The following is a 20,430-nucleotide window of genomic DNA, read 5'->3' on the forward strand; positions in this document are numbered from 1 at the left end:
GAATAAATGAATACGGTCCTGTTCGAGGTACGGCCCTGTCCCGGTGTTTTCATCTGTCAACTGTCACTCAAACGTCAAAATCTGACAGTTCAATGCGTGCCAAGTAATCCAGCTGAAATGGCAGAGGCGAACTTGATCAAAGAGGGTTTTTTGTGCCCCATTTGCCACAAAGATCTACGTTCCCCAAACAATCTGATAGCGCACTTCCAAGATCTGCATTCCGAGGAGCAAGACATCCTAAAGTCGATAAAAGGTGAGGTTATGTTCGTTGTCGTTCCGCACCGATTCTAACAATTGTGTAGACTTGTACGGCAAGGCTAAGAAGAAGATTCTCAAGTTGGACGAACAAGACTTGGAACTGTTCAAAAACGAGATCACTCTCGAAAAATACTATTTAGAAATAAGCGAACCGCAAGACCCCGGCCAAACCCGGAGCCACACCGACTACTTCAAGGCCGTCCGCCGGGAGCGGCTGGACCACCGAACGACCGAGACCAACAAGCTGATCATCCGATTGGACAGGTTGTTGAGATTCTATGGATCAGACCGGAGACAGCAAGAGCAGGAGCTGGTGGCGTGGCTGGACGGCTCGACCGTGACCAGATGCCCCAGTTGCGCGTCGAGCTTCAACATCACCAGGAGGCAGCACCACTGCAGGCTGTGCGGCAGCATCATGTGCAACTCGTGTTCGTATTTTCTGGCGTATGAGGCGGCTCGTGAGTCCCACCGGCTCTATCCTTCCGCTTGATAATTTCGCTTTTGCAGAGACGATCGTGGCGCCCGTCCACAACGTCGACGTGAACAACCGCGAGCAAGTCCCGGGGAAGGAGTCCGACAGTCTGCGCATCTGCAACCACTGCCTAGACATGCTCGAGAGCCGCAGACGCGTCCAAATGGAGCAGATGCGCCAGCCGATCATTTGCCAACTGTACAACCACTTGCAGAACCTCAAATCCCAGACTCAGAGCTCCGTCGATTTGTATTTAAAAATGTACAACTCGCTCACGTCGGGCGAGACCACATTCCACCTCCAAGATACTCAGGCTTTGAGGTCCGGCATCGCCAAAAAAGCCGAACTGATCGATACTCTGAGCAAAAAAATCGCGTCTCTGCCTGTAGAGGACGACACCCCCAAGGTGGCGACGTTGCAGAACAGCATCCGCAGAGCCACCTCGCACTACATCAAGGAGTATCTCCTGACGCTGCCAGCGCCCCCTTCCATGCAAGAGTTGGAACAGATTAAAAAGCAGCGCTCCATGAGGAACACAGAGGAGGAGAGTCGAGTTGCTGTGCGGACGCACATCAAGAAGGTGATCGTGACCACCGGTTGGTCGCCGTCCACTGTCAACAATGACAGTTCAGAAGCTGAGGACCCCTTAATCGAACAAATGAATATCGTGAGGAATTATATCGAACAAGCGAGGAAAGCGCAGCGATTTGAGGAGGTGGAGTCGCTACAAGAGAACTTGAAGATGTTGAAAGAGACATACAGGCAGCAACAGATACTAAAAGACAGTTAAATGAAATGTCACTTTTCAACCAATCAGATGTAACGCAGTGATGACGTCACAAAAAAAAAATGGACTCGGTTTATTTCAATTTTGGGCCTAAATACGGTGAAAACTACAATTATCAATGTTAAATGATGTAATTTTCGGCATTACTAGATTACAAAAAGCTGACCTTGAAAATGTGTGACAAGGTACAATCTTGGGGCGAACCGCGAAATTGTATCACTCGAGTGCGCTCTTTGCTTTTTTGTAAGTTCCAGACTCGTCCACAATGAGAATTCCTACTTTTGGGTGATTTAATTATGGTAAAGTTTGATATTTTTTTATGAATTGAGATTTTTATAAAATGAGAACGACTATTTTGTTTATGCGAATTTTTACACGAACAAACGGAACAATAAGATTAGTCGGCTTAGTCGTAAGTTGCAATTATCTATCTCTCACTAGTCACATTACTGTTACATTGTACTGCAAAATGTTCGTATTTATTCCAAAAATATATTTATTTCAATTAAATCTCGCTGGTTATAATTTGCACAAATGACATTGCCTCGCCGAAAAGTCCCTAAATTCCAAAGCCTACTATCGAAACATTTGAAAAACCAAAATGGTCATTGACGTTCTCGACGAAAACGTTATCGCGCAAATAAGAAGCTCTTCCGTGATCGACAGCGTCACTCAGTGCGTAACGGAGCTGGTGAGACACTTTTTCCCACAATCGTGACGTGCTGAAAGATTTTTTCAGGTTTTGAACAGTTTGGACGCCAAGGCCACAGCCGTCGCCATTAGAGTCAATCTCGCCACTTTTCGAATTCAAGTTGTGGACAATGGGAGAGGAATTTCTCGGGCAAATCTGGAGTCCGTGGGGCTGCGCTACATGACAACAAAGTGCCACAGTTTGTCGGACTTCAAGAAACGCATCAAATTCTACGGCTTCAAGGGCGAAGCTTTGGCGAGCGTCTCGAACGTGTCTCGACGGGTTTGCATCACGACCAGAGAGCACGAGTGCGAAGACACTTACGAGAAAACCATCGAGAAGGACGAGAGCACAGTGGAGGTGACAAAAATGAGACCCAGCGGCGGCACGACTGTCACAGTTGAGGGTTTTTTGAGCAACTTGCCGGTCAGGCAACAGTGCATCAAGAACAACGAGTTCGAGAGTATCAGGCGGAGTGTGGAAAGCCTCGTCATAATCCATCCACGTGTGTCGTTCACTTTACGAAACGAGCTGGGAGGAAAAGTGCTTTTGGCCAGCGTGAAATGTCCAGATATTGCGAGTTCCTTCAAAACGATCCATCCGAACGTCGACGAAAACGAATTCGATTTTTTTAGAGTGACCAAGAGTGAAACGAGCGTCGAGGGATTGATCCACAAAGAACTGGGGGAAAACAAGCGACTGCAGTACATTTATGTAAACAAGAGACCGATAAATTGCCCAAAGATCCAGCAGTTGATCAATTCGCACTTCAAAAATGCGAAGACAAGAGGAAACGATCGCAAAAAGACTAGTCCGATTTTTGTTATGCACATCAAGTGTCCCTACTCTGATGTGGACATCAGTTTGGAGTCTACCAAAACAGTTGTGTTTTTTAAGAAGTTCGATATCGTTAAACAATGCGTCGACAAGATGATGAACGCGGTTTTGGGAAAGGGAGATGTGGAGTTTGTTGAGAAAAAGCCGAGAAAAGAAATGAGCGAGTTTGGGGTGTCTCAGATAGGGGGCGCTGTGAAAGGCGTCGGCACCAAGAGAAAGAGCACAATGTTGGAGGAGATAGCGCCGAGTAAGTCTCCAAAAATCGTGGACGACACTCCGTGCTACGAGAAGCCGAGAGAAGTGACGAAACAGACGAAGAGGGCGCTGCCGATCGAAATCAGAAAGAGTGACAAGAAGGAGGAGGTGTGCGAAAGTCGGTGGGATTTTGGTGGTGTTGGAGATAACACTCTCTGTACCAATTTTCCTGAGAACGAGCAGAAAGGGAAAGACGTGATCATGGACATGTTTATGATGTCACTGAGTGTGTTTCCTGAGGAGAACAAGCGTCCGGAAAGTCTTGATCAGAACGGTGATGGTTTTGAGATACCCAACAAAGTCACAATGGGGGTTCAAACCACACTGGACGAGCCACCAACGAGAGAAAACATGATTTCGGTTGGAGTCCAAGCCGGTCCTAGTAACATTCAAATTGTTGACAGTAATTTCACGTTTTTTCCTAGGAGGCCTTTCAAAACGTACGTCTCAGATTACGATTTTGACTTCTCTAAAGTGGATGCGTTCCCGAGATTTGACAAACAATACAAAAATGATTTGGGAGTGTTCAACTGTTTCGAGCAAACCAGGAAACTGTTTGATTTTCGAAACCACCATCCAGGACCTGTCGACGCGTTTCCAGATTACAATCAAGATTCTTTTTCGTACTTGCGTGACAGTTTTTTCGGTGGAAATGACGTTTTAGAAGATGAAAGAGTGGACTCGGTAATTCCCACGATTCATTTTGAGAAACCATTACCAAGAAAAAAAGTTGCGTTGCGTGGCGTGGAACTGGTTCAGAGGTCGCCTTATTTTCTGAAGAAGTTTCTAGCAAAACAAGTGAAGGAGAGATCAAATGAGGGTAGAGAAATGAATTGCGGGTGCCAAAATGAACCAGAGATGGGTTCACGTGACGGTTTGGAGGATACAGCTTCGTACTGTAGTCACAAGGATCAAGGAAAAAATATTTTGGGGAGTAAAAATTTGCAGCAAGTTGAAATGACGTTTGTTAGAAGAGAAGAGGGCAAGGTGAATTTGGACGAGACCACGATCAGCAAATATTTTTCTCCGAGAAGGATCGAGAGGGGTAAAAAAATAAATTTTCCACTTAGAATCGGAGGAAAAACTAGTAATCTGCAAAGTTTGGATGAGTCACGAGATTTGTTTAATTATTTATCGCAAAATCGATATGAGGGCAAAGTTAAAGAAAGAATCGTAAATAAAGATTTGGAGTGTGAAAAACAAACGGGACAAGAGATCATTTCTCCAACGTTGACGCAGCCCCAAATGGACTGGATCGAAAAGGTTGACAAGTCTGGAGCAAATAACTTGAGACTTGCTAGTCCTAAAAAAGACATGACCTTCGAAATAACCGAAAGATTTGATTTTGTCCCGAAAGGACTGTCCCCGATTTTGAAAGATTTTGGAAAAGTGGCTGTTTTGAGTCCCGAGTCGAGAGAACATTTGCAGAATGCGGTAATACAGTCGTACGACGACGAATTATTGGTTGTCAAATGGCAAAATTACATCACCACCAAAGGTAATTAGTAGCGCGAGTTCAAATCGAGAAGTACATGGGCGGTCGCGTGATCCACGTGATAACCAGTTCCGCTGACCACCACGTGATGTGGTGCGTTTTCACAAAAAATCTATCAATTTCAGATCCGAAGAAGTTCTTCGAAGAGATTTACTTGGCAAAGTCAAAACTTATCGAAGGTTCAATTCCAAACGTCAGCAAAAGCGGTTACGCCAAGCACGCCGTGCAAAATTTTGAAAATATGAGTTTCACAAAGAGTTTGTTCAAAAACTTGGAGATTATTGGACAGGTGGATTGCAAGTTTATTGCAGTACTGGAAAAAACTAAAAAGTTGATTCTGCTGTTTGACCAACACGCGGTGCACGAAAGAGTTCGATTGGAGCAATTGTGTGAAAGTAGACACGCTGTCTGTTTGTAAAACAAAAAATCTTTACGTCATTTTCTACAGGTTATAAAAGCGCTTCGATGAAATTAGACCAAGACGTAACGATTTTTTTACCACACAAAGACGTCAGTTTACTTAAGCGTCAAAAAACCCACTTAAATTCTTTAGGGCTAGTGGTCAGTCTTTTTACAAATGGTGTAACCGTGTCCGAAGTGCCTTTATGTCTTTACAACAAGTCCAAAAAAGGGGTAGGACATAACAGGTATAGATTAAGTCAGTCACTTTCGTGTTGTTTTTAGACTGACATTGTGTTTTTGACCGAAACTTTGATAAAAGAAGTTATTGAAACTTTAAAAATGAACAATGGAATTATCGTTAACACTCCGAGAGTGATACAAGATATTGTAAACTCGGAAGCTTGCAGAGGTATAACTCTTACAGGTCTGTAACGTCACTACATTTTCTTTTAGGTGCCATCAAATTTGGCGATTCGCTGTCAAAAAATGAGTGTTTGATGCATTTAAAAACGCTGAGCGAATGCACTTTACCATTTCAATGCGCTCACGGCAGACCTACGCTCACACCTTTAATTTCTTTGGATAAATTTTACGACACACTTTTTACAAAACCACAGTTACATAATCTAAAGTAGGAATAGAATTTACTTTATTTTCATGCATAACATTTTCTTTTTGGGTGAATTTTTGGTATTTACTTTTTACATTGTTTATGTTGGAAAAACTTTATTTTTATTTCAGTTTAAACGTTCGAAAACTTCAATCAATAGCGTTAATGTGTACCTAATTAATAAAGATTCTTGATATGAATAATAAAGATGTCAAATTCAAATCCTTATTTCACAAAAGGAGTTCTTCCTGTGAGTTGTCCCGTTGAAATCAAAAGATGGCGTTCTATGCGTCACCGTTTGACATTTGTGTTGTGCATGTTTATAACCTCAAAACGCAATGAAACCAGTTTTTATCAATTTAAACAGCAAACGAGTTCAAATCTGCGAGTTTTGGTCCAGAAATTCGAAAAATGAGCGCGTAAATGAGTTATTATGAATGTGTCGCACTTAAACACGCAACGAATAAACGAGTAAGAGCACGTCAAGTGCAGTGTTTTAAAGTTTAAAAAACTGTTTGTTGTCTAGTGCTGTGAATTTATCTGAAGATGCGGACACCAAAGGTTTCGATTTGCAAGCTGGTCAGTCATGGATTTACCCCACAAACTACCCCGTGCGCGACTACCAGTACAACATCACCCAACAAGCGCTGCACAAAAACACTCTCGTAACTAACCCCCAGTAAAAATTCACTCAACCAGCGACCAAATTTCAGGTGAGTCTCCCCACAGGTCTCGGCAAGACCTTCATCGCGGCAGTCGTCATGTACAACTTCTACCGGTGGTACCCCCACAACAAGATCATTTTCATGGCCCCCACGCGCCCTCTAGTCAAACAACAAATGGACGCGTGCTACAACATCACGGCGATCCCGCATGAAGCGACGGCGGAGCTGACGGGAACGAAAGTACAACAGTCGCGCGCCGAGATCTGGCAGAACAAGCGAGTTTTTTTCATAACGCCGCAAGTGCTGCAGAACGATCTGGCCATCATAATCGAGCTGGGGGGCATGATCAAGTGTCTGGTGTTCGACGAGGCGCACAGGGCTAAGGGAAACCACGCGTATTGCGAAGTGATTAGAAAATTGTCGCCGAAAAACAAGCTGTTCCGCGTGTTGGCGTTGAGCGCCACACCTGGAAACAGCTCTAGGGATGTGCTGGAGGTCATGCGCAATTTGTTGATAGCGCATCTGGAGTTCAGGAGCGAGGAGAGTCCCGACGTGAAGCCCTACGTGTTTGAGAGGGTGCTGGAGACGGTGGTGGTGCCTCTGGGCGACAAGTTACAACAGGTCAAGGATCAGTACATGCAGGTTGTGGTATTTGCGCAAAAATAAAACAAACAAAAATAAAGCGTCTGTGCAGATTTTGGAGAAGTACACGAGGACGTTGATAAAGTACAAAGTGATTTATGGCAACTGTGGGAATTTAACAAAGGGCAAGATTTTCATGGTGATGAAGGAGTACCAAGCGAAAAATTCGGGTAATAGGTGCGTTGATTTTTATTTGGTGGGTGCAGTTGCGATCGTGGCGCCCCTGGCGGCCAGTTGTCGCAACTGTAAGGTAGCAGAGCTCACCTGAAAACGACTTTAAGGTTGCTCACACTGCGGATCTAGTACAATCGAAACTTTACAGGATGCCCAACTATGCAGAAATCATGAAAAGTCTAAATATTTGCGTCACTCTGTATCACGCGTACGAGGCTTTGATCCGTTGCGGGATGAGAGCTTTTTTGAATTTTTACGAAGGTAGGAAACCTTCCCTGTATTCAATTGTTCTTCCATTTTGTCCTTGTAGAGCATATCAACAATCCCCTCCTGCAAGGCAACATGGCGCTTATTCAAATTATGAAAGATCTGCGAGACTATTTGGGTCCTGCGCCCGAGGTGCAAACCTTGCCTGACGGAACATTCGCTGAAGTAAGTCAAAAATTACAATTTTCGAGTCCTTACGAATTTTTTTGTGAAGATTCCTGCCTCGACAAAATTCGGACATCCCAAATTCTACAAGCTGAGAGACATCCTGATTTCGCATTTCACAAACTCGGACTCCTCCACCAGGATTATAGTTTTCTTCGAGTACAGGGAGAGCGCCTCAGAGGCTTACGCGCTCCTGTCACAGAGCTACCCCATGATCAGGTCACGTGTTTTCGTGGGGCAGGGCTCCGGGGTGACCCAGAGGGATCAAATAAACGTAAATTGTCCGTGTGAATCGTGGCCAATTAATAATTCGGGGGTTTTTAGACCGTGAAGGCGTTTCGCGACGGTACTTGCAACACTCTCCTGTCGACTTGCATAGGAGAGGAGGGTTTAGATGTTGGAGAGGTAGACTTGATTGTGTGTTTTGACATTGCGAACAAATCGCCCATTCGAATGATCCAACGAATGGGAAGGACCGGGAGGAAGAAGGAAGGTCGGATCGTGGTTTTAGTCACTGAAGGGAGAGAACAACAAACGCTGAAAGATTGTCTCGTTTATAAAAGTAATCTGGGGAGTTTTGTCACGAGTACGCAACAGTTGGACGAGGGGAAGTACCGGGACAACCCCAAAATGATACCGTCATACATCCAGCCCAGGTGTCAAAAGATGTTTATCACCGTGAAGAAACCAGCGGTGACGAAAAATAGTAATTTGAAGGATTTGTTGAAAAATATGGCGTCGGAAAATTTGAAGTTTGACGATTTTGAGATTGTGGAGATCAAAGAGAGGATCAGCGACAAGTGTGAAGATCTGTGGATCAAAGGTAATTTAATTTTGAAGTTGGCAAGGAGGGCTTAAGTAATTTGCAAATTTTAGAGAATCCCCTAGAGTGTGAGTCTGAGCCTCCCAAAATAAATTTCAGCAAACATTTGGAAAAACAGAGAGCCTTTCAATCCAGCGGGACGATCAAACAGTCGAAACAAACCGAAATTTTAGTCGGTCTGTTGCAGTTTGCAGATTCCAAACGATACAATATTCCAGTAACGCAAAAATTTTGTAAGTCTTGTTGAGTGTTGTGAAAATAAATAAACAGAGAGGTTTTAGCTGCAGTTGGGGATTTTAATCAAAACAAGTATCTGAAACAGGGAGACATCAGGAGTATGTTTTCTAAACCCGCTCCCAACACGCTGAGCCAAGGTGTGTCCGAATCCCACATTTATTTTTATATGCAAGGTAATGTTTTGTAATTTGACAGAAACGTACGTCTTGACTAGTCAGTTGGGCAATCTGAATAAAGAAAAAGACGCGACTCGATCGTTTCCGGCGGAACTTTTTCAAGAAATAACAAATTACCTAACTATCGAAATGTCGGCGAAAGGGAACTGTAAAGTTTGCGAGAAACTGTTCGAGTGTCCGAAGGTGGTTCCCCGCGGTGGCAACCCTGTAAATTTGTCCGCGTGGGTTCAACCCGATTTGGCCGTTCTCGACAACGTCACTGCTCGAGATCTGGAAGTTTTCGCGGACTCCTTGAAATCGGACGAGTTGTACCAGAGCATGTTGGAAGTTGACAGTGAAGTTTTTGCCAACGTTGACTTCAGTACCATCGAGGGTGACGCGAAAAGAGTCGAACAAAAATCGTTCACGTACGAAACTCCAAGAAACTTTGACAAAATCCTGGATTCGTTTAAAATTCGCGACGAGGTGGAAGTCGCGGACGCGCCAGTTGGAGAAAAGAGTTTCGCTTATGAAACTCCGAAAAGTTTTGGAAAGGTTTTGAGTTCGTTGGGAAACGTCACGCTTGAGAAAGAGTTGTCTACGCCCAAAACTACGACTTCCGGGAAGTTGGGAGTGATCAGGGAAGATGTGGAGGAGTTACCTGTTGAGACAGGTGAAAAAGATGAAAAAGAATCTCGGGAGGAGCTACTGTCTTTTTTCAAACTGTCGTTAATTGAAGATTTGTTTGTAGATGACAGTGGAGATGACTCTACGGATATAGATAAAACAGTGATCTACACTCCAGAAGCAAGCCCGAAGAAATCGCACAAGAATGATGTCAGTCCGGATCTTTTTGAAGACTCTCCGGATCTGTTTCCAACAGAAAAGAAGCAGAGTTCTCCTGCTCCACTAGAAGAACCGGGATCGCCGATTCTGTGTACGTACGAGAGGGTACAACAATTGAAAGCCAAGAAGAAACTTTTTGAACGGAAGAAAGAAGAAAGGGAGACTGTGCGAAAACCTAATTTGGCAAATTTGAAGAAACCGCGGAAGAGTTTCTACGAATCTAGCAGAAATAAGTCGTTGACGAGTCGAGAAAACTCAAAGGAAACAAAAACAGAAAGTCGTTCTTCTTCGTTTTTGGACATTAGTGACATATGTGATTTATCCGATTTTGGTCTAGACAGTCGAATAGTGAACGAGAAGAAAGAAGATAAAGATAGAGTGAAGATAGCAAAACCAGTGGACCAGTCTGACATATGTGATTTGTCCGATTTTGGTCTAGACAATCGAATAGAGAATTCAAGAGAGAACAAAGAAGATACAGTGAAGATAGCAAAACCAGCGGGACAGTCTAAGAAAGAAGGGAGTGATGATTTGGACTTGAATGATATTTGCGATTTGTCAACTTTTGGCTTGTCTGTGGTAGATGAAGAAAGAGGAAAAAGCAATGATAAGTTAAGTAAAAATCAAGTGAAGAACAATCCGAGAAAAGAACTGACTATCGACGAGTTTTGCAATTTGTCTGACTTTTTTAACGAAAAAACGCCAAAACCAAGTGAAAGTGTAAAAAACGTTTCTTGTAGTAACAAAAACAGTGAAAAGAATCTCACGTGTGATATTAGTGACTTTTGTGATTTGTCGTTTTTCCTAAATGGGAGAGGTAAAGATGCGGGACAAAAAAAAGAAAAGGTTGTTGACCTGGCTGATAGGCCAGAAAAGAGTGTAATAATTCCAACAACTGATAAAAAATTGTGTCAACCTTCTGCAGTTTCGAAGATTGACGTGGTCGATTTAACTAAGAGTCCGAGTCCGGTGAAAGCGAAACCAACTGAAGCGGGCAAGAAAATGTTGTCGCAACTGTCGATAACTCAGATGTTGAGTTTGGTAGCAAAGACTGAAGCACCAGTCGAGAGAATCAGTCAAAAAGAAAATACATTTTCAAGGTCACAACTGAAGAAATCTCAAAAGTCTAGTCTCAGTTTGAACAAGAAAAGGGGGCTCAAATTGAAGCAAAATGTGAACAGTCCGAAACACACTCAAAAGAAAACGACCCAAAACACCCCAAAAACGAAGAAATCTAAATTTAACATTTCGCTGGCGGGAGACAGCGACGACGAATTCGAAGAAATATCCACGAGTCCAATTTTCGCCAAACCCAAACCCAAACTTGTCAAGCCGAGCTCGGCGAAGAAAAGCAAACCGGAGAAATCTTCATCGCCGAAGCAACCCAAAAAGAAGTCAAAAAAATTGTTTTGCGAATATCTCGACGAAGAGGCGGTGTTGTCCGAAGATGAGAACGTAGTCGTGTCGCAAGACGAAGATAGTGGAGAAGACTGCTTCGAGGCCAGCTTCGTCGCCGACGAAACGCAAGATGTTTCGAACACGACGCACATGCAAGCCAAGTATTTGCAATCCATCAAGAGTCCGCCGGGACAAGGGAAGTTTAAGATACCGAAGAGTTTCAAGCACAACATTTCGAACGTGTTTTCGCAAGAAGTCACCAACGAAGATAACACCTATCTTCATGATTCGTTCTGTGTCGACAGCGAAGATGTGGACGTTTCTAAAGCACACGAGCTCTCCGAGTTGGACCTGTTGGAGATGAAACTGAAAGAAATGAGGAAGAATAAGAAGCGGAAAAGGTCCGAGGACAAGGTGAACACGAAGAGGAGAAGAATTATTCTGGTCGAAGATGACAGCGATTAGCAGTTTATTAAGTACATTATACAGTCTGCAATTTTACATGAACAAATTGTTATATTATATTTTTATAAAGAGATGATTTTTCAAGTGGTGAGATTGTAGTCTTCAAAAATGTTTTTTATATCTTCGAAAACTGCATCTTCGGGTTGATTTCCATCGACGAATTTGACCAGTCCCAGTTGTTCGTAGTAGTCGATGGTGGGTTGCGTCTCTTTGATGTGCGTGGTGATTCTTTTCTCGAGCACTTCGATGGTGTCGTCGAAACGCCCGCTCCCAGCAGCAGCCCCTCTATTTATGCATCTCTCAATACAAATATCTACGGGACAGTCGATGAACAAAACAAACAAGAGCTGGACCCTATCGTCGAGGGTCTTGTTCCACCCATCCCGATTATCCTGGTTCCTCGGAAATCCGTCAATCAAAAACTTGCTCTTGGTCGAATTGTCCATTTGCCGCTCCAACAACTTGCACGTGATTTCCGCCGGCACAATCTTGCCGTCTCTTATGCAAGAATCGATCAGCTCCCCATGTTGGGAGTTGAGGATTTGGCGCTCCTGTCGCAGCAACTCCCCGGCGGAAATGTGCTCAAAGTCGTACCTGCTGGCGATTTTCCTGCACTGGGTGCCTTTCCCCACGCCGGGGGGCCCCAAAACGAACACGATCTTCTTCTGAACCATCTGTGACGTTCCGCCAAAATTCAAACCGCGCCGGTAATGCAGACATCTGCTCGTGAAGTTGCGAACAATCGCCAGTTTTGACAGAAAGTTTTGCATTGTCCCGGTGTTTCAACAAAAAGTAAAATGTTTGGTAGCGGACGTTCCCCGATTTTAGTTTTAAGTGAGTGTTTGCGATATTTTCGACCGTTTCTCGATAATCCAGTCATATTTTATTTCCCCAGGTCAAAACACGAAGCGCGAGTCCGGCCGCAAGGTTCAGCTGGAGAATATAAATGCCGGAAAGGTATGATGAGCACGTGTTTCTAAACGGGGAGTTTTCCCCGATAATTGCGGAATAAGTCGAGAGCAATTCGCGTTTTTGGTTGTTTTTAAGCGTAAAATACCCGCATGCAAGTTTTGAGGTTATGTCAGGCACACCTTTTTTCAGCAAATAGCCGACGTGATTCGAACATGTCTGGGGCCCCAAGCCATGTTGAAGATGCTGATGGACCCGATGGGCGGAATCGTCATGACGAACGACGGCAACGCCATCCTGCGCGAGATCACGGTCCAACACCCGGCGGCCAAGAGCATGATTGAGATAGCCAGGACGCAAGATGAAGAAGTGGGCGACGGCACCACCTCAGTTATCGTATTAGCGGGGGAAATGCTCGCGGCCGCTGAACAGTTCTTGAGTCAGAACATGCACCCGACTGTCATCATCAGACAGTACAGGGAGGCCCTGGAGGACATGGTGGTTCTACTAGAGGGTCCTCTGAGCATTCCCGTTGACCGCAACGACAAAGCCGCGCTTGCCAATGTCGTAAGTCGACAATTAAAAACGTGGGGGTGGGTGTGAGAGGTTGACTTGCAGGTGAAGGGGTGCATAGGGACCAAGTTCATAGGGCGGTGGTCGGACCTGGCCGTGAACATCGCTCTGGACGCCGTCAACACCGTGTTGCTCGTGGAGAACGGCCGCACCGAGGTCGACATCAAGCGGTACGCCAAGGTGGAGAAAATCCCAGGGGGGTCAGTGGAAGAATCTCAAATTTTGAGAGGAGTGATGGTGAACAAGGACGTCACCCACCCCAAGATGCGACGGTACATTAAGGTGAAGTCGGCGTGGTGGCGCTGATGTCGTGACTTGACTGACGATTGTTTCCAGAACCCCCGAATCATCCTCTTGGACTGCTCGTTGGAGTACAAGAAGGGCGAATCTCAAACGAACGTCGAAATCACGACGGAAACCGATTTCACTCGATTGTTGGAGCTCGAAGAAGAGCACGTCCGCCGCCAGTGCGACGACCTGATCGCCCTCAAGCCCGACGTGGTCTTCACCGAAAAGGGCGTCTCCGACCTGGCCCAGCACTTCCTGCTCAAGGCGGGAATCAGTGCCGTGCGCCGCCTGCGCAAGTCCGACAACAACCGCGTGGCGCGCGCTTGCGGCGCCACCATCGCCAACCGCACCGAAGAGCTGCAGGAGTCCGACGTGGGCACGGGCGCCGGCCTCTTCGAGATCAAAAAGCTGGGCGACGAGTACTTCTGCTACATCACCGAATGCAAAAACCCAAAAGCGTGCACGATCTTGCTGCGCGGCGCCAGCAAGGACATCCTCAACGAGACCGAACGCAACCTGCAGGACGCGTTGCAGGTCGCCAGGAACATAATGCTGCTGCCGCGGCTGGTCCCGGGCGGGGGCGCCATCGAGATGGCCGTGGCCCAGAAGCTGCTGCTCAAGGCCACGCACGGGCCCTACCGCGCGCTGGCGCACGCCCTGGAGATCATCCCCAAAACCATCGCGCAGAACTGCGGGGCCAACACTATAAGGACGCTGACGGCTTTGAGGGCCAAACACGCGAATCACACCGACCAGAGCAAGCCCTGCGCCTGGGGGATCGACGGGGAGAGCGGCGAGATCGTGGAGCAGGGGACTGACGGGTTGTGGGAGCCGCTGGCTGTCAAACTGCAGACGTACAAGACGGCAATCGAGACCGCGATTTTGCTGTTGCGCATCGACGACATCGTCTCGGGGAGCAAAAAGAAGGGCGACAGAGAGCCAGCGACTCCAGCTGACGTCCAACGGGAACAACAACAGCAAGATTGAAGCGACCGTAGTGTATTTTAATTGTAGCTTTGTTCCGATTAATATTTATCTCGCATTGTATTACACATTTTGCTAATAAAGCCATTTACACGACTTAACGAAAGTGCGTTGTATTGTTTACCAAGGTCAACAGATGGATTAAGTTAAGTGTGACTCAGAGGTGGGGTCACGCCTCCGCGTCGAACAATCGAGTAAACCTACCTGTTCCGGTTAATTTGTCTTCATCAGTCGGGTGTCGAACAGGTTGCCTATTGTTCATCGGTGCACACCAAAAGAGAAACTTGTTCACATCATCGTAAAATATAGGCCGGCGATCATGACTTCAAGGACTTTTCTATTTATATAAGCATTTGAATTCAACATGACCGCCGTGCCATGTTTAAATGAATCCGTTCAATAAGCTGGTCCAGAACAAGTGAGTAGCATTCTGAAACGTGCATCTTGCGCAACAGCCGGGCCTTATGTGGACATAACACACTTAAACCTGGTGTTGACTGTCAACAAATACACATCTTTATCTGCGTCGTCTTCGCGTTTCACGAGCCAGTTCGTTACACCGTTGCAGGCGGGGTAAGATGCTCGTCTTGGCCATCCTCCTGACCGCCGCCGTCCTCGCGCGCCAGTGCACCGGCATCAACCTGACCTACATCGTCAAGACGGAGGACGGCGAGCTCCAGCCCAGCTGCATCGCCGAAGAGAACGAGCGCTACGCGGGGATCGGCTGGGTCTACCCTCTGGCCGCTGCGCCGCGGATAGGTGAGTGCCCCGGGAGTCGAGGCCGCCCTGACCGCCTTTTCCAGCGACCAAGTTCGTCCCCACGATCCGCAACGACTACAACTGCAAGTTCGACGGGCGCGACAAGTGCGCCAAGAGCTGGGCGCTGAAGAACTGGCAGATCGACGCCAACTCCACGCGCACCCTCGACTTACTCTTCGACTCGCGATGGGAGGACCTGCCGGCGGTGATGACCGCCAACGGCACCAAGGAGTTCGCCGACAGGGTCGAAGTCCCGAGCGTGTTCCGCGCGGGGCTGTCGCTCCGGGCCGCGGACAGCGCGGAGCTGCTGGTCTGCGACGGCTGGAACCCCTACAACTACCCCTGCTACCACTTGAACATGAGCAGGACCGAGATTTTCCTGCGCAAGTACACAACCCTCCGCAAGAACATCTCGAGCAGTGACAGATTCCTGGACTCCTACAAGGTAAAACACGTTTATTTTTATTTTTTCAAAACAACACTGGCTCCAGGCGTTTGCAAACATCTTGTCCGACGACGAGTGGCGCAACTTCGTCGTCAGCCTAGACGACAAAGGCGTCCTCAGCTTGGTCGACGTCAGCGTTAACAGAACCGTCATCCAATACGAAGATAAAGAACCGCTGAAGCCGGCATATTTGCACGTGCGAAGCACCAAACCCGCCTTGTGGAAGTTCCACCAAAGTAACTCCCCAACACTCTTTGGCCCCCGCTGACGCACATTTTTCCAGACCACTTTTTCTACACCAAAACACCCCAAATCTCGCGTCTGGGCCCCATGCTCTACCTACCCTCCAAAGACCTGTGCGTCGCTCTCTACGTCTCCACTTGCGACTCTTGCGCGATGACGTTCTTCATCACGAGAGACGGCGCCAAAAAAGTGTTGAAGGACGTGGAGCCCACCAAAGTATGACGATCGTTCGGCGGCGTAATTGTTTCGTGACATTGTTGTTGTTCAAGGACGGGTGGCAAATGATCAAATTGAAATCGGAGAACATCCTGAGCGACAATTTGAACATTTTCGTCGAGACCAAGTTCGCGGAGACCTCCGGGAACCGCACGGAGGGTTTCTGGGCGGTCGACGACGTCCGAGTGTGTCACGAAAACGGTAATTATTTATAGATTTATTGCGACAGGGATATTTGAGCGTTTTGCAGAAGTCAAAGTGACTTTTTTGAAACTGAGCGAGAATGGGGTCGCCGGTGAGGGGGATGACGTGGCGTGCCAGGTGGTGCAGCACCCCAAATGGAGGCCCAAAAAATTGGTTTATCCCAAAATTCAAGGTAATCCCGCTTTGTAACGATAACAGATTTACTACGGTGACTTAACGCTTTTCTAAATGTAAGCAAAATAAATCCGTTATGAATGTAGTCGTAAATTATGGATAAAATAAAGTTTACTATGTGTGCATGGATCTAATAAAGCGCATGTTGAAACAACTCGCAACAATTAAAGCTAATTTTAACGGTTATTAACCCGGTGCGGACCAGATGGAAATAGCGCAACTGTACCAATGTGCAAATATCAAACATTCTTTTCAACTAATCTAAATTAAGATTTATTGGTTCAGGTGTCTTTGTTTCTTGCGCGTTTTCTCGCTTTTTGCGCGTAAAATATTTCGCAACGCGACCCACATGCGCCAACAATGAGTACTTTGAGGGAAAATTTCTTCATTAATCGTGCTACAGTCGGTTTATTTGACTTTGACATGTATATCTCTTTCTCGTTCGTATAAAGCGGCACATTTTTAATCGACATCAAAACATGAAACGGCTGTCTTGATTTAACAAAATTATAGCGTGATGAGGCCAATTTATGATGTTTAGCCCATCTTAAAAGTAGCAGAAAGTAAACATATACGGAGTTTCTCAAAATTAAACAAAAACAAAAGGCGATACAAAACAAATTAGCAATTACATAAGTATAGTGTTTTAGAATGTTTAAGAAAAATTCAAAAAACTCCTGGACTGTCAAAAATAAATTTTAAATAAAATGCTTGTTTTGACTGTACTTGGGTGTAAAAATGTTGCGCTAGAATGTACTTACCCGCGTCAAAATCTAGTTACAAAATATATTTAGGTTATGTTTCTTTTTAAATCATTGAACTGAAAATGTTTTGAACACTTGAAGCGAAGTGCAGCAACTAAAAAACTGGAGCAATTTGATAAAGTTTATAAAAAACACAAAGATAAAGAGAAGGTGACACACGACAAAATGAAAACAGGTAACAAACTAAAAAAAACAACCGAAATTGACAATCGCTTTCCACACCTACTTATTTGAGTTAGATTCCGCCAAGATATTATGGGTGAAACATCACTAACGTGGTTAATCAATCAGCTTTAATTAATTAGGTTTTCACAATGCAAGATGCAGTTTTTCTACATACCTAGCTGGGTAAAATCAGAAACGTTTTTTATTGAAGATATGGCTTTATAATATAATAATTTATTAATTTGTGATGGCCCTCTTCTCTTGCGCCAACAGAACCACCCTAGTTCGTTTTGAACTTTCCATTTTAACCTTTTTACAAAATATACTTAAATCATTTTGCAATTTATTTGACAATGTCAATTTAAACAAATGAATGGTTTGAAAAATCAAAAAATCATAGATACCGACTGGGCAATATAAAAATAACTAGTGATTTAACCAACCTAACTGCAATTTTGATTTTGACAGAATATGCAGTGTAAAAAATTCGCACTATTAAAAAAATCTTACATTTCTTGGTCAGCACTGTTTTTCCAAAATTAAAACAAAGCTTACGGCAAAATCTTCCAAAAAATATTTACCAAAAAGTAGCATTTTAGAAAAAAAATGTTTATTCTATTGTTTTCAAATTTTCCCATAGAATATAAATGTCAAAGACACCGGATCTTCGCGTAACCGACTCCGATTAACAATAATTTTTATTTGGGCGCGGCAAGTGCATTGTCTAGACTTTACGCTCACCGACACAGTTTCCGCCAATTTTCTTTTGCAAAAAATGTCTTTATAAAATTTGAAAAATCCGAAAACGTTGCAGATTTTCCGACAATCGACAATTCGTCGAACTCCACGTCGATCACTTTGAACTGGACCCAAGAAGACCCCCACAACCAAATCAACTACTTGATCACGTACCAGGTACTTCCCCACATTCCCAGTTGGTGTGAATCCCCCAAAAATATTTTTTAGGCCAACGATCTTTGCCCCGCCGAAATCCCCAACCTGAAACGGATCAAATCCAACGGTTTCCTGATGACCAAATACAACGAAATAACAATAAACAATCTGGTACCGTACACCAAATACAACATCACCTTCTCGAGCATGCTCCACGAGAAAGAGAAACAAATTTACATAACGACGCAAGAGTCAGGTACTAACTAGTTGTTTGGTTGTGCAAGTTGTGCAAAAAATTTTTTCCAGAGCAACCCTCGATGGAAGAGCTTCCGGCGAAGCTCAACATCCAAGTCAAAGACACTCAAGCTTTCGCGTCTTGGGACAAAATCCCTTGCGTCTCGATCTACGGTCCCGTTTTGTATTCAATGAAGATAACAAACACGCGGGCCAACACCACCAAAGAACTAAACGTACAGACTGACAACACCGTGCAAATCAACGATTTGCAACCCTACACCCCGTATACTTTGTACATAGCGACCGCGAGAAACTTCGAGAGTCTGCAAAGCGGCAAAAACTCGTTCGAGATGAACATGAAGTTTTTGACCCAACCGGGGAAAGCCCCGGCGGTGCGAAACTTCGAAGTGTACTCCACCGACAAAAACTCCGTGTCGCTGCGGTACGACTTGCCCGAGAACCCAGGAGGTCGCCCTGTGTACTCCCAAGTGTTCAGATGCAACGCCATCACTTTCAAGAAGTGCAAGTCGGCGCAGTACCCCATAGTACCGTGCAAGCTGTGGCCCAAAAAGTACTGCGTCGACATCCACAACCTGATCCCTGGCCAGAAGTACACCTTCAAGATGAGCGTCAGGAACGAGGCGACGCAGTTCTACGGAGACGAGGTCAAAGCCGAGGTGTTCATGGCCGAACAAGGTAGCGAGATGCGCAATTTTGCAAAACGTCACAACTGATCTGTTGCAGTACCGGGAGCTCCGACCAATTTGACGTACAAAGTGGTCGACTGCAAGGACGCTTTGGACTACTGTCATTTGAACATCAGTTGGTACCACCCCTACAAGCAGAACGGTACCATCGAGTCGTTCCACATGGTACTGAACGCGAGCGACAACGGTACCTCCAAAGACATACAAGAGGTGTTGCAGATCTTCAACGCCTCGCACTACTTGCCCAAATATGAGTACCAGGTGAGTACCAGACAGTCGAGGGTACTCCGTGATCAGAGTTGTCCCGTTCCAGATCAAGTACATCCCGTACAGTACCCACTACGAGCTGTACGTCCAGTCGGTCAACTCCAAATACAAAAGCGACTACGTCCACACCCACGTTAAGACCGACGACGTGGGGGACCACATCGACCAAAGCCCCACGTTGCTCACGACTGGTACCACCTCAGCAAGTTTCAAACTGCCGGTACTCGACCACAGACTGACCTCCTACACTGTCACCATAGTGGTGCAAGACTTCAACAAAGACAACGCGATCGCGCCTGGCATTTTGAAAAACACGAAAGTAGCCGATCACTTGTGCCACAATTTTGGTACCACCTGGATCTTGAAGCCACTGGAAGTGACCACCAACGAGACCAAAACCGTCGATATTGGAAACGGTGAAGACGGCAACGAACGCTTGCAACCAAAGACGCAGTACTGCTTCACTTTTATAGTGACCAACAAGTACAAAAACACCGAACACGACGTCGTCTACTACAAGAAACTGGTGACCGCTGATGGTGCAGTCTCGCACGGGGGGTACAACTACCATCACTTGTACATTCTTCTGTTGCTGCTGCTGCTGGTCCCGGTCGGGTTCCTGGCCTACAGGTACTTCAAGAAGAGAAGGCCTAGGAAGAACAGACAACAGGAAAACAAGGAAAACGTCTACGAATCGTTGCCTTTCGAAGAGTGTGAAGAGAATTGCGTCACCAACGACACCTACGACCATCTTCTTCACAAATAATGATAATAATAATGATTTGTACTTATGTGTTTTCTGTGATAACAAATCGTAGCGTGCCTCGTTCTACTAACATATTAGATTGATTGTTAAGTGCCATACTAAGTGTTCTGAATTACGCACAGTGTCTTAATCTGTGTTTTTGTAATATTTAATAAAAAATAAACGAGTGGAGGGTGTTTTATTAGAGGACA

At 45.4% G+C, this 20,430-nt stretch overlaps 6 protein-coding genes across 9 annotated transcripts; 5 read left to right on the forward strand and 1 right to left on the reverse strand.

The window, feature by feature from the left end:
- Positions 1 to 57: 57 nt before the first annotated feature.
- Positions 58 to 2,027, forward strand: Rbsn-5 (Rabenosyn-5). Its single transcript, XM_069038651.1, has 3 exons — positions 58 to 253; positions 303 to 716; positions 766 to 2,027. The coding sequence occupies exons 1-3, from the start codon at positions 118 to 120 to the stop codon at positions 1,518 to 1,520; spliced, it is 1,305 nt and encodes a 434-aa protein (XP_068894752.1). The 5' UTR covers positions 58 to 117; the 3' UTR covers positions 1,521 to 2,027.
- Positions 2,028 to 2,055: 28 nt separating this feature from the next.
- Positions 2,056 to 6,006, forward strand: LOC138123821 (DNA mismatch repair protein Mlh3-like). Its single transcript, XM_069038645.1, has 6 exons — positions 2,056 to 2,208; positions 2,257 to 4,798; positions 4,921 to 5,190; positions 5,244 to 5,428; positions 5,480 to 5,606; positions 5,651 to 6,006. Exons 1-6 carry the CDS (start codon positions 2,119 to 2,121, stop codon positions 5,830 to 5,832), a joined length of 3,396 nt encoding a protein of 1,131 aa, XP_068894746.1. The 5' UTR covers positions 2,056 to 2,118; the 3' UTR covers positions 5,833 to 6,006.
- Positions 6,007 to 6,109: 103 nt separating this feature from the next.
- Fancm (FA complementation group M) lies at positions 6,110 to 11,735 on the forward strand. Of its 4 annotated transcripts, XM_069038643.1 has the most exons (12): positions 6,110 to 6,278; positions 6,334 to 6,472; positions 6,521 to 7,114; positions 7,167 to 7,291; positions 7,437 to 7,549; positions 7,599 to 7,720; positions 7,770 to 7,994; positions 8,045 to 8,543; positions 8,597 to 8,776; positions 8,825 to 8,917; positions 8,976 to 9,608; positions 9,687 to 11,735. In XM_069038643.1, exons 1-12 carry the CDS (start codon positions 6,241 to 6,243, stop codon positions 11,642 to 11,644), a joined length of 4,719 nt encoding a protein of 1,572 aa, XP_068894744.1. In that variant the 5' UTR covers positions 6,110 to 6,240; the 3' UTR covers positions 11,645 to 11,735. The 4 variants fall into 4 exon arrangements, with proteins under 4 accessions (XP_068894744.1, XP_068894742.1, XP_068894743.1 ...); XM_069038641.1 differs by having other exon boundaries at positions 8,976 to 11,735; XM_069038642.1 differs by having other exon boundaries at positions 8,831 to 8,917; positions 8,976 to 11,735.
- Positions 11,632 to 12,414, reverse strand: LOC138123827 (UMP-CMP kinase-like). Its single transcript, XM_069038652.1, has one exon. It carries the CDS (start codon positions 12,412 to 12,414, stop codon positions 11,725 to 11,727), a length of 690 nt encoding a protein of 229 aa, XP_068894753.1. The 3' UTR covers positions 11,632 to 11,724.
- On the forward strand, positions 12,341 to 14,504 carry CCT3 (chaperonin containing TCP1 subunit 3). The gene is made up of 5 exons (XM_069038650.1): positions 12,341 to 12,478; positions 12,540 to 12,601; positions 12,746 to 13,120; positions 13,172 to 13,408; positions 13,463 to 14,504. Exons 1-5 carry the CDS (start codon positions 12,442 to 12,444, stop codon positions 14,399 to 14,401), a joined length of 1,650 nt encoding a protein of 549 aa, XP_068894751.1. The 5' UTR covers positions 12,341 to 12,441; the 3' UTR covers positions 14,402 to 14,504.
- A 143-nt stretch (positions 14,505 to 14,647) lies between these two features.
- Positions 14,648 to 20,407, forward strand: LOC138123822 (uncharacterized). The gene is made up of 12 exons (XM_069038647.1): positions 14,648 to 14,816; positions 14,967 to 15,157; positions 15,202 to 15,602; positions 15,649 to 15,838; positions 15,886 to 16,061; positions 16,115 to 16,262; positions 16,312 to 16,437; positions 18,183 to 18,283; positions 18,335 to 18,518; positions 18,569 to 19,195; positions 19,244 to 19,467; positions 19,520 to 20,407. Exons 1-12 carry the CDS (start codon positions 14,785 to 14,787, stop codon positions 20,237 to 20,239), a joined length of 3,120 nt encoding a protein of 1,039 aa, XP_068894748.1. The 5' UTR covers positions 14,648 to 14,784; the 3' UTR covers positions 20,240 to 20,407.
- The last annotated feature ends 23 nt before the right edge of the window (positions 20,408 to 20,430 follow it).

This window comes from Tenebrio molitor, chromosome 2, assembly GCF_963966145.1.
Source record: "Tenebrio molitor chromosome 2, icTenMoli1.1, whole genome shotgun sequence".
Taxonomy (NCBI): Eukaryota; Metazoa; Arthropoda; class Insecta; order Coleoptera; family Tenebrionidae; genus Tenebrio; species Tenebrio molitor.